This window comes from Eurytemora carolleeae, unplaced genomic scaffold (genome assembly GCF_000591075.1).
Source record: "Eurytemora carolleeae unplaced genomic scaffold, Eaff_2.0 scaffold289, whole genome shotgun sequence".
Classification (NCBI taxonomy): domain Eukaryota; kingdom Metazoa; phylum Arthropoda; class Copepoda; order Calanoida; family Temoridae; genus Eurytemora; species Eurytemora carolleeae.
Window position 1 is genome coordinate 424804 of NW_019396372.1, and position 12744 is coordinate 437547.

General features: G+C 33.4%; 2 protein-coding genes across 3 annotated transcripts in view; one reads left to right on the forward strand and one right to left on the reverse strand.

The window, feature by feature from the left end:
• Positions 1–371: 371 nt before the first annotated feature.
• LOC111701946 (solute carrier family 25 member 38) lies at positions 372–10782 on the reverse strand. The gene is made up of 7 exons (XM_023473429.1): positions 10676–10782; positions 3580–3936; positions 3321–3423; positions 1976–2024; positions 1693–1903; positions 1153–1312; positions 372–1085 (listed from the first exon to the last, which is right to left on the reverse strand). The coding sequence occupies exons 2-7, from the start codon at positions 3627–3629 to the stop codon at positions 795–797; spliced, it is 864 nt and encodes a 287-aa protein (XP_023329197.1). The 5' UTR covers positions 3630–3936; positions 10676–10782; the 3' UTR covers positions 372–794.
• A 1289-nt stretch (positions 10783–12071) lies between these two features.
• The window catches only part of LOC111701960 (peroxisomal membrane protein PMP34), a 12240-nt gene continuing 11567 nt past the window's right edge, over positions 12072–12744 (forward strand). For both annotated transcript variants that reach the window (XM_023473466.1, XM_023473467.1), the window contains exon 1: positions 12072–12175. In XM_023473466.1, the coding sequence (XP_023329234.1) occupies positions 12119–12175 (57 nt within the window). In that variant the 5' untranslated portion in view covers positions 12072–12118. The remainder of the gene's footprint in view (positions 12176–12744) is intronic.

The window sequence follows — 12744 nt, forward strand, 5'->3', positions numbered from 1 at the left end:
AATTTAAGTTTGTGACAAAGACTCAATTCCTTTTAATAGATTACTTTGTCTATGTACAATGTATATTTCAAATATTTATTGCCAAAAGGAATATGATTACGTAATAACTGAAATGATAAATATGTTATGTAATGAGTAATGATCGATGTTGTCTATTTGTGCATAATTTTGCATATTTTTCTCTTTTCTTTTGGAAACCTGTATTTTCAAAAATTTATTTAAACAAATTTAAACTACACCATTTAAATATGTGTGTGAATGAATCTTTATAATAAAATATAATTGCAGTTAAAGACCTAAAAACAATTATCAGTGTGTGACTATTTTTTTATCCCTCATTTTAAAATCATGTAGCAAATTATACACAAAGAAAAATTTTGCCAATTAGTTTTATTTCATGAAATCAAGTACACAAATACAAAGATTAAATAGAAAAGAATATATGATTATAAGTACTAGTACTACCTGTATAGTCCAATGTAGTCCTACTCGGGACTACAATTGGACCAAATAATAAGCTGAGAAGTCTTTAACTATATTCACTGATATTCAGTGTTTCCTATAAACCATATCAAAATCTCACATGGTTAATCTTTAACTATTCACTGATATTCAATGTTTCCTGTTAAACCATATCAAAATCTCACATGGTTATAATGTTGTCCTCAGAACTACCTTTGACAACCTTTATGGCAGCTGTTGTCCATCAATTGTTGTGTGCACACAATATTTGTCTTTTTTGTTTTTTTTTATTTTTCATGATTTTTATCTTTTTTTTTGTTTTTTATTTTTTCTTATTTGATTCCAATATTTCTCATCGCCTGTTCGTAAACTGTCCAGGCCAGCGCTGCCATCATTGTTCTCCTCAGCATACGGGGAACCCCTCCAACAAAGAATCCTCTGACCCCGTCTTGAATAGCAATTTCTTGCATGACAACAAGAATGGAGGATCCTGTTTTCAACTGGAGTCTAGTTTTTACAACATCAGCTGGCTGGGTGACAGCGGATGCCAGTATCCCTGCGCCAATGCCGCAACCAAATTTTTCCAGTTCTGCATGGCCATTGGAGTGTGTAGCGGCAACTCCCTGAAAGATTTACAGAATAAACTTTCTAAAAATATTTCAAGATAATTTGACTAAAAAGTTTTTATACCTTTAGTTTCTCATAGAACATTAGATAGATCCCAGAGAATGGGACATCTCTCATGAGTGTAGGAACTAGTCCAGACGTAAGTCCTCTCAACCCTTCGGCATTCTTGATTGCCCGAAGCGCATTGAAAACCCCCTTGTAGTCATATTGTCCGGATTCACTCCTACACAATAACATTATTGGTGAATCAGTTTTTACTGCGATAAAGCAGATGCACATAAAAGGCATTGGTTTAAAAGATTTAAAAGTCCAACTTTATTGACATCCAAAACCTTATTAAGCATTATAAGATGCCCATATGACCCTTGTCCCTTAAAGGGTTAGGCAGAACAAAGAAAAGGTGAAAATATCTAGTCCAAGGACATTAAGACTTTTTCAGTCCCTTTTTAATATAAAATTTCCTCATATAACTTTGAATAGATTTTTTATGTAGTCCCAATGGCTTTAAGTGATCCAATGATCTTACATGAAGACATGAAATAGAAAATCAAAGTTTTATCCTGAAAATCACGAAAGGCAAATTGCTTACAGTTGATCATATACCTAATCTTCACAATGGTAACAGGGATCATGAGGCACCCCGCCAGTGTTCTTGAGAACGCACCAACAAACAGAGATTGCGTTGGACTTGGGGATCCCTGGAAGAGGGACGTCTTTAACGTATGCATTGAGGAGAAATAGATGCCAACCCCTGGCACAGTTCTAACTAGACTTGGAGCTAATCCTCTCCACAATCCTAGGAGGTTTTCTTTCACTAAAAAAAAACAAGGTGTAAGTAACAGAAAATCTAGTTTTGAAATAATTATTTAATTAAAAACATGATTACCTATAACCTGTTTGGTAGCACCAAACATTCCCAATCTTGTCTCCTGAACCTGGGAGAGAAAAAGATCATCGTTAAAAATATGGGACAAAAGAGATCTTGTTTTGAAGAAATTAATCTTAGCTTTTCAAAACTGGTCAATCTAATCATTTTTAAGGCTTCGTTAGCGGCTAGTTCCAACCATTTTTACAAAAAAATCTCAGGAAGCATTTAGTTTTAAAGGGTAAGAACGAAACTTCTTTCGTTATCAGTATTTTTCAAGGTACAGTTAGTTTACAATATCAATTTTATTATTATTTTCAATTATAATTACAGAATCAACAGTATTAACGCCAAGAAGTGCCTAAAAATTGTTAACGGTAATTAAATTCTTAACGGCACAGCCATTAACAGTCTATTACAGTATTTAATGGCGCGAAGCACCAAAAAATTCTAAAACCTTAAACCACATAAATTTCTTTTTACAAGTTCAATGCAATTTTCAGCAGAACAAACAAAATTCACGGTTTAAAAAATAATTCGTTTCGTTTTTGTTTTCAACCATTATTTTTTTCCCCAAAAAACGACTAATCTGTTTCGTCAACTAATTGATAATCAACAGTTTTTGCCGTTTGTTACGGACTCTTACATTTATTTTTGAAAACTTCCGTTTCGTTAAGGGAACTTTGCCCAACCCTAGTGATTTTCATTTGCAGCAAACACAACCAAGTCTAATATTACAGAGGTCTTTGCTCTTAATTTGTGACATCCAGAAATATTGCCTTTTATGCCACAAGTTGCTCGTAAATGTTCTGTTGTCATTTGCACATTGTCAGAGCTGAGCCTAAGAAAGCTTAAACCTATCTGACTAAAACCTGGCTTTTGCGTCTTTTACACCCAAGTAAAGACTCAAGTTTTACCCAGACCTGGTTTTAGGTAAAACTGATCAAGTTGGTTTTATCTATTTTAGGAATTTTAGGCTGGATCTTAATTTATCAGATAAACACACTTTTAAAATCTTTCTACTAAAGCTATTCGCTCGTTTATATGTATATGTTTATATTATGGCTAAGCCAACAGAGCTATATATAATATATACATACATATATGTTAGCTTAGCTGGCCAAACAGCTGGACCAAATTGCTGGAAATTTTTTTTAATTCAACGGGCAACTCCGGGCACTGCATATTAAATCAGAGCTTTGAAAGCAGTCTCTCATTGTTTATAGCCAATCAGAAGCCAACCACGTACTTGAAACCTTGAGTTAAAGTTAGGTTGGGCTGTATTTTATGAATCTCAGCTAAGGATAGGAAAGCGTCAAAATTGGACCCCTTTAACGATTTGGAAATTAAACTTGAGTTGTTATACCTGCTGCATTCTAGTTTTGATAAGATCAAGAGGTTGAAAAAGAACTGTTGAGCAAGTGCCACTGAAGGAACCTGCCAGAAAGGCTTTAACAACCGGGCTCCCACTGAATCACATGTTTGTGTTATTTTACTTTAAGAAGGTTAAATAGCTTATACAAAGTTAATAAGAACGTTTTTTCGATATTCCTTTTATTTTTAGATGGTTTTTGTAGAACAGCTTAAAAATCTTCTATATTTTATAAAGGTGAAAACACAAATTCCTAAGGTTAAGCATGACGCCACTGCCTGTATTCTTATGTTGAAAACTCATTTTTAATTGTTTTTTAATCACTTGTTATTAATTTCACACCAACTCCGTCTGAGTATTGGAAGTTAAAAAGTAGCACACTATATCAAGACTAAGCTGCCTGTAGATAATGATCTGCTATTTCCAATCTGTGTAGCTTTCATACGCTGCACTGCCCAGATAGATGTAGTAAATTCCTCCCAGTACACATAGCTTTCTTACACTCTTGTACGCGGAGCTCATGTACACGTCACATTTGATGCATGTACTAAATCCGTCGGACTGTTTGGACATAGCCGGCGTAGAACACATCTTCACACAATGATATTACCTAGAAAACATGGGAATTAATAATAAGATAAGATAAGATAAAGTGTACTGCTAAAATACATGTATCTGTGTACAGAACAGAACGAGTTTACAATTACAAATTGATGATTATATTAACAGTATACAAGTATAAAGCAATTAGGTGGAAAATAGCTCTTAGCTGATTTGATTATTTTTCCACCTAATTTCAAAAATGATAACAAAACATTTCAATTAAATATATTAAAGGAGAGCTATTAGAGATCAGGGGGCGATTTTATCTTTTGCAAAATAGTTAATACATTAATTAGAATAACTTGAGTTTAAAGTAATTTTCCGACATGTACACAACAAATATCAAAGCATATTAAAACATATCTAATTAGTTTTACATGAATAGCAATTCGGTTTATTACACATTGTAATGTAATTTTCAAAGAGATAATAACTATTAATAAATTGGATTTCTAAATTAAACAAATCTTTATTTGAACCATAAACGAACAGTTTGAATTATAGAAAGCACATGATCATATAAGGGCTCGTGGTGGTCTGAAAATAGCAAGTATAAGCTATTATAGCGAAAATTCTACCCTTACAATTAGGGGAGTAACTTTGGCGTTTTTGCAACCTGCTGTCGTAGACCTGATTTATTTTAGACTAAAAAATTTGTTAGATCAAAGGTCCACGCCATCAGGTTGCACATATAAGGATTAGAACATACAAGTTTGTGTTTTTCATTTACGTTTTCTAATTAAGAAAAGGGCACTGTTAAGATGACATTTTTTCACAACTGAATATAGAAATCCAAGCTAGGTAAGTGAACAGCAATATTAGGGCGAAATAACACAAGTACAAGACAATCTAATATCACAGATCTTAAAAATATTTGTTAACAATAACTTCTCAGTTACATGTTAACTAATGTTATAAAGATAAATTCTCTCTCCCTTAATATTTTTGGGTCACCGCCCCCCCCCCCCCCTCCTCTTGTTACAGGGTTTCCAGCGAACGAAAACTTTCGCGAAATTTCGCGAAAAATTCCTTCCTTATTTCATATTTTTTTTTGTGAAATTTCGCATTTTTTCTTAAATAAATGCAAATTTACCGAAAAAGTAGAATTTTTATTCTCGCGAAATTCTCCTTTAGATAAGAAAAACTATGACGTCAATAACTATTTTTATCTTCACAATTATTTGTTTATCAAGATCAAATCAATATACATACAGAGCGTCCTATATCATATTAGATTATTCCCAAGCTTTAACGTCAAAATACGCAAAAAATACTCAAAAAAAACTGCATGCAAATCTTTAAATTAGCAATACACAATGTTTTAAATAATTCGCTCTTTCAGATTTTCTGATAAGTCCCGGAAATCGCAATTTAAAGCTATCGATATATATTTATAACAATATAACACGATCCAATATAACAACAATAAAACAATATAACACGATCCAATATGATGTGGGACACCCTGTACAAGAGATAGAGGGGAGTGGAACTATAATAAGTACATATATCATATATGGAGCACAATTATTTAAAAGGAACAGATTACTTGTCACAAACTCTAATTTTCAAAGCCTTATATCTTAGCAACCTCTTTGCTAGTTCAGATAGTCAAAAGTTTGAAATATCAAAGATTTTCTTAATGGGACCGTTCACTTATTGCATTGGTATATTAGTCTTACTTTTCAAAGATATATATGACCGGAGAAAAAGCCGATTTTAAAAGCCAGCGAAAATGTATGATACCTTTGCAAAGACACCATATTTAAACGTTTTTTTCAGTAACAGTAACTTTTAATTTTAGAGTTAGCAAGAAATTAACGTTTTTCAGTATCAATCATGATTTAACAAATTAGCACGTTTATACAAAGACGACTTTCTCTCTCAGAAAACCGGTTCCTAGATTTCAATAGGGAATCAGTGTAATATTTTGAAGAAAAAAAATTTAAATTTAATATTTGAAAATGCTTAAAAATTCATGACGATGACAAAAAGCATTAAATAGTGTAAATACAAAGGTAGCATACTGTTACCATGTAATAAGCCTAGTATAGAAAACCAGACTGGGGTTCTGTTTTTTTATTGGTGCGTGAATTGATAAATAATAAATTATTGATATTCCCCATTTGGGTGGTTTTATTTCTTATTTAAAACATAACATTGTGACAGTTCTAATTTAAACAATATTGCCTAAGTAGATGCTTTTTCATTTGCTCCTGTAATCACCACCAACAGAAGCCGAATTAAATGATCAGAGTCCGAATGTAATGAATTTGAGCCGCGTCTTAAATCCCTCAAAAACCGGTTTCAATTGAGCGCCGGCTTGAATCTTAAAACATTGAATACAATTTTAAGTCAAGTTAATTCAAATTCTTTAAATTCGGCCTCAGATTTCAGAAAAGAAACACCAGGCCTAAGCAGGATTAGATTCTCAACTTCTGGCGAAATCAAGAATTCGTCAACTTTAGAGACGAACTTCAGATAAGCTCCTAGCCATGGGTTAAACAAAGGTCTGCACAGGAAACCCAAGCCTGTGGATCTAGATGGCTTTCAAGCCCATCACTGGGCACAAAGGAAACCCAACCTGTGGCTCTGTAAATCTGGATAAAGAATATTCCAGGAAATCCAACCTGTGGATCTGGATGAAGAATATTCCAGGAAACCCAACCTATGGATCTGGATGAAGAATATTCAAGGAAACCCAACCTATGGATCTGGATGAAGAATATTCAAGGAAACCCAACCTATGGATCTGGATGAAGAATATTCCAGGAAACCCGACCTATGGCTCTGGATGAAGAATATTCCAGGAAACCCAACCTGTGGATGATCTGGATGAAGAATATTCCAGGAAACCCAACCTATGGATCTGGATGAAGAATATTCCAGGAAACCCAACCTGTGGATGATCTGGATGAAGAATATTCCAGGAAACCCGACCTATGGATCTTGATGAAGAATATTCCAGGAAACCCAACCTGTGGATCTTGATGAAGAATATTCCAGGAAACCTAACCTGTGGATCTGGATGAAAAATATTCCAGGAAACCTAACCTGTGGATCTGGATGAAGAATATTCCAGGAAACCCAACCTATGGATCTTGATGAAGAATATTCCAGGAAACCCAACCTATGGATCTTGATGAAGAATATTCCAGGAAACCCAACCTGTGGATGATCTGGATGAAGAATATTCCAGGAAACCCAACCTGTGGCACTGGATGAAGAATATTCCAGGAAACCCGACCTATGGATCTTGATGAAGAATATTCCAGGAAACCCAACCTGTGGATCTGGATGAAGAATATTCCAGGAAACCCAACCTATGGATCTTGATGAAGAATATTCCAGGAAACCCAACCTATGGATCTTGAAGAAGAATATTCCAGGAAACCCAACCTGTGGATCTGGATGAAGAATATTCCAGGAAACCCGACCAGTGGCTCTGGATGAAGAATATTCCAGGAAACCCAACCAGTGGCTCTGGATGAAGAATATTCCAGGAAACCCAACCTGTGGATGATTTGGATGAGGAATATTCAAGGAAACCCGACCTATGGATCTGGATGAAGAATATTCCAGGAAACCCAACCTGTGGCTCTTGATGAAGAATATTCCAGGAAACCTAACCTGTGGATCTGGATAAAAAATATTCCAGGAAACCTAACCTGTGGATCTGGATGAAGAATATTCCAGGAAACCCAACCTGTGGATCTGGATGAAGAATATTCCAGGAAACCCAACCTGTGGATCTGGATGAAGAATATTCCAGGAAACCCAACCTGTGGATGATCTGGATGAAGAATAATCCAGGAAACCCAACCTGTGGATCTGAATGAAGAATATTCCAGGAACCCCAACCTGTGGATCTTGATGAAGAATATTCCAGGAAACCCAACCTGTGGATCTGGATGAAGAATATTCCAGGAAACCCAACCTATGGACCTGGATGAAGAATATTCCAGGAAACCCAACCTATGGATCTGGATGAAGAATATTCCAGGAAACCCAACCTATGGATCTGGATGAAGAATATTCCAGGAAACCTAACCTGTGGATCTGGATGAAGAATATTCCAGGAAACCTAACCTGTGGATCTGGATGAAGAATATTCCAGGAAACCCAACCTATGGATCTTGATGAAGAATATTCCAGGAAACCTAACCTGTGGCTCTGGATGAAGAATATTCCAGGAAACCCAACCTGTGGATCTGGATGAAGAATATTCCAGGAAACCCAACCTGTGGATGATCTGGATGAAGAATATTCCAGGAAACCCAACCTGTGGATCTGGACGAAGAATATTCCAGGAAACTCAACCTGTAAATCTGGATGAAGAATATTCTTGGAAACCCAACCTATGGACCTGGATGAAGAATATTCCAGGAAACCCAACCTATGGATCTGGACGAAAAATATTCCAGGGAAACCAACCTGTGTTTGAGGAAACTGTAGTAGCAGTATATCTATTTATGCATAATCCATTTATTTCTTTTATTTGTTTTACTTTCGATATAAATGCAATTACTTTGTTCTTTTATTGGTGGGTGACTTGATGAATACTAGAATATTAATATCCCCCTTTGGGTTGTTCCTTTCATATTTAAAACACTAGCCTTAGAGAGCGCTTCGCGCCCATCTTCTAAATTAATTGTGAACATGTTCTCTTTGAGTACATCGTAAAACAAAACAAAAATAATTCGCTGATTTTTCACAAAAAATTTCGTGGATTTTCAAAATTTTAAAAAATTTAATGAAGATCGAATTTTGATGGAGACAAATATTTAAAATTTCAATCATTCATAAACCTTCCCTGGGGTCCCTAGATGTCCCACAAAAAATTTGGGCCCGATCGGTTCAGCCGTTTTGACGTTTATTGGATACAAACAGACAGACAGAAAAACAGACAGACAGACAAACAGACAAGCCAAATTTATATATAGATGACATGGTAACAAAGTTGCGCTGGAATTCTGAATGATAAATCGGCTTTTTCTCAGACCACAGTTTTCTTTGAAAGTAAGACTTATAAATTATAATACCATCAAATAGTTAATAGGCTATTTAATTTATCCTCAAATTACCCAAAAAAGTGAACGGTTCCTTTAAAGGGAGTGTTGGCGAAAAAAATAAAGGGGGTATAGGCTTACGGCGATAAATTATTGATTGGTGATCCCTACTAATCTTACTTCTATCTGTTACATCTGTTACAGGAAAAAATTGTTGAAATGACGATCCAACCGAAGAACGTATCGTCCATACAAAGCCAGAAAGTTGCAATATTCAACTCGGATCGTAAAAAAACAATTGAATTCCAAACAAATCATTTAGATATTACAACCTATAATCATCGATGATTTTTAACGTATTCATATACAGTTGAGATTTCATTATATTTTTATTTTTTTATATGCAATGCACTTAAAACGCCGATTAGTAGGCCGCTAGGTGTCTCTGCTCTTGATGCTCTGAATGATTAATTCCTCGTAAGATAAGTAGCGATCACCATCGATAATTTTTCGCCGTAAGCCTATACCCCCCTTTCATTTTTCGCGAACACTCCCTTTAACGGTATCAAAGATGTAAAGAAAAAAATTTAAATTTGTGGCGAGTGATTATTTTCTTATTTTCTATTTAGTCATGTATGTATTGGTATGAAAAGCATTTAAAAGCATTTAATTTATTTTATTTTATCTGAAGCTAGTAAACTCAAATTAACCTCACCCCTATTAAGAATCAATAATTTTGATACTTTCTAATATATTCTAATATATACTAAATAGGATTTGGAATGTTAAAATAAAACCTTGCGAGTTTGCCCACTGTGATTCTAAAGCTTTTTAAAGTTGGATACCCCTCCCCAATCCCCTCTTCTCTCATTGGTTAATATTTATATCCTGTTTTTCTAGATATCAATACTGCGCAGTTTCAACGTGGAAATGACAAAGAAAAAATGGCGGCCCCAAGAAATCTACCAAAAATATAAAAGCTAGAAAGGAAAACAACTCTAACCGGGCGCAAAATATATTTATACAATGAATTTAATACTATTATGATAGAATAAAACTAAAATAATCAAATTATATACAATCCAGTTAAGCAATACTTGGCCATATAGGAATAATTAAACCTAGTCAAGCAAAAAACTTATCCCAACCAGGGGTCAATATAATTCCCAAAAAAGCTTAATTTCTCGATCCCAAAATAATTTTTTGCCCCCAATTTAAAAAAAAATGCCCCCAATTTAAATAAAATGCCCCCAGTTAAATTTTTTTTTTCAAATTCCACTAACACATTTGCCCCATTGCCCCCAATTTTTAAAAAAAATGCCCCCATAAAAAATTTGCCCCCAATTCAAGAATTTGCCCCCATTTCTTTCAAATTTGTCAATCCCAAATGGGATTGAAAAAGGAATTATATTGACCCCTGATCCCAACAAAAAAGAAAATTAGAACCTTTTTACATATATATAAAAAACTTTTGACTTTAAAAAATCAGAAAAAGAAAATAGAAAAGTTCGAAATGGATAAAATTTGATCTGAATGATTTTGATAAAAGAACAGAAGAAGGGTGTATTTTGTGAGACATCCTTAACATTTTGTTCACATTTTTGAACTAAATGTTCCTTATATCTAAATGCTTTCAGCAGTTCAATATTCTGATTATTAGCCTGGTGCATTTATATGTTTAACTCATTTTAAAAATTTTAAAACAGTCCCTGGAAAAAACAAAAATATCCTGCTCACCTCTATCAATATTAATGTAACCAGACTATTTATCTCCGGTTGCAATGGTAGACTGAGACCTGGAGTAGGGAGTAGGAACGGGTTTGGATTACATTATCTGATCTGAAAGTTGAACCTACCAAACCAGATTCTCGAGATATGTACCGGGTGTTCCAATAAACATGGGAAGTAGAGAATGTCTTGTAAATCGTGTTTGATCTACTCTAGCTGAAAATGCTCAATGTCTCCTGGTCTTTCCAATTGTGGTCTAACTTTTTAATATCTAAAAAATGGGTTGTTAGGCATTTATGTATATAGATAAATCTGACGTTATCTAAATTTTATTCGCATGTTTTTCGAAACATTCTATGCATTATAAATAGAACTTTTCCGAAAACCCTGGCCTCAAAGGCCTCATTCAGGACGAATGGAATTATTTGAAAGGTTTTAAGAAAAAAATGTTATTTGCCTGAAATGAGCCATTTTATTGCCTGAAATGAGCCATTTTATTGCCTGAAATGAGCCATTTTATTGCCTGAAATGAGCCATTTTATTGCCTGAAATGAGCCATGAAACAAATTGAAAGTTTAAAAAAACTGATTTTATTTAAAGAGGGGAATTAAAAAATTGATCTAATGTTTTAGAAAGACAAATAGTTTCAAAATTCATGGAGCTTAACTTTGGTCCCCAGAATATCGGTTATTTGAAATTTTTTAAGGGTTCCAGCTAGTTAAAACTGGTATTCTGCTGATAGTACTTTCAATCTTACGGCGGAAATCTACTTAAAGCAAATTTAGAATAAAATAAAATAAAATTAAAAATCTTTTAGAAAATTAAATAAAAACATTAAATAATTTCTTTGGTAACCCTATAGACCATAGAAACTATTTAATTAGAACTATGAATCTAAAGGAATTGAGTCTTTTCCACAAACTCTTTTTTTATAATTCATATATCGTTGCAACCTGATGGTGTAAATTTTTAATATTTAGAACTTAGATTACTTGATCTAACAGAATTTAAAGTTTGAAATATATCAGGTCTATGGCATCATGGGTTATTTATATTATAACTATATTATACTAAAGTCTATAAGATTAAAAAAATAAAAAAAAGTTTAAAAATTAAGATGACGGGAAAGGAGTGGAAACTTTTAACTTTGTAACTCGTTTGTAGATTACTGTGTTTAAAATTGTTATTGAAAATTGTCTAAAAATATCTTTAAATCAAAGATAAACAAGATTAAACTCAAAAAAAAAAATTCTAGTTTTTTAATTAAAAAAAGATGTTCCAAGAAGGAAAAAACAGGTTTTTGTGAGATTATACAATATATCTTATCTTATCTTTAGAAACAACTAATATACTGCAAATATCAGTTGTCTCAAGATTTTCTGCGGGGAACTTTCCGCACAGAGTTTTATAAATTCCAGAGTTTTTTTTATTAAAATAATTTATCAGATTAAAATGGATAACAAACTGTTCTCGTATAATTCTCTTGTTCAGGCTATCGCAGGAGCCTCGGTAATATTCAAATTTATCAGAAAAATGTACAGTCAAAAAATATAAATATCAAAAAGACGTCTTCCTTACCTAACAATCTTATTAAAGGGATTGTTCAGATATTTTGGGTAATGTGACAGCTATCAATTTACGCAATTTACATATTTGCTGAAGATGAACACTTGATTGTACGAATACCGTACAATATGATTAGACAAAATTGAATAATTTTATATTTTTTCTCAATCTCATGTACATTCTCTTTTTATTATTTTGTTAAGGCTAGCTTATTATAGATGTATGAAATACGAATCAAACCTGAAATTCTTGCCGGTACTGTCCAAAGTAGGACTGTAAAGGTTGGCCCAGCTCGGATATTCAAATGTACACCGGTGGGGCGTGAACTGTACTTTAATTAAAGAGCTATTGAGAAGAACTAAAAAGATTTTTATTTTTTATATGTAACCGAATATATTTAATATGTATCCGAATATATTTAATATGTAACCGAATATATTTAATATGTATCCGAATATATTTAATATGTAACCGAATATATTTAATATGTATCCGAATATATTTAATATGTA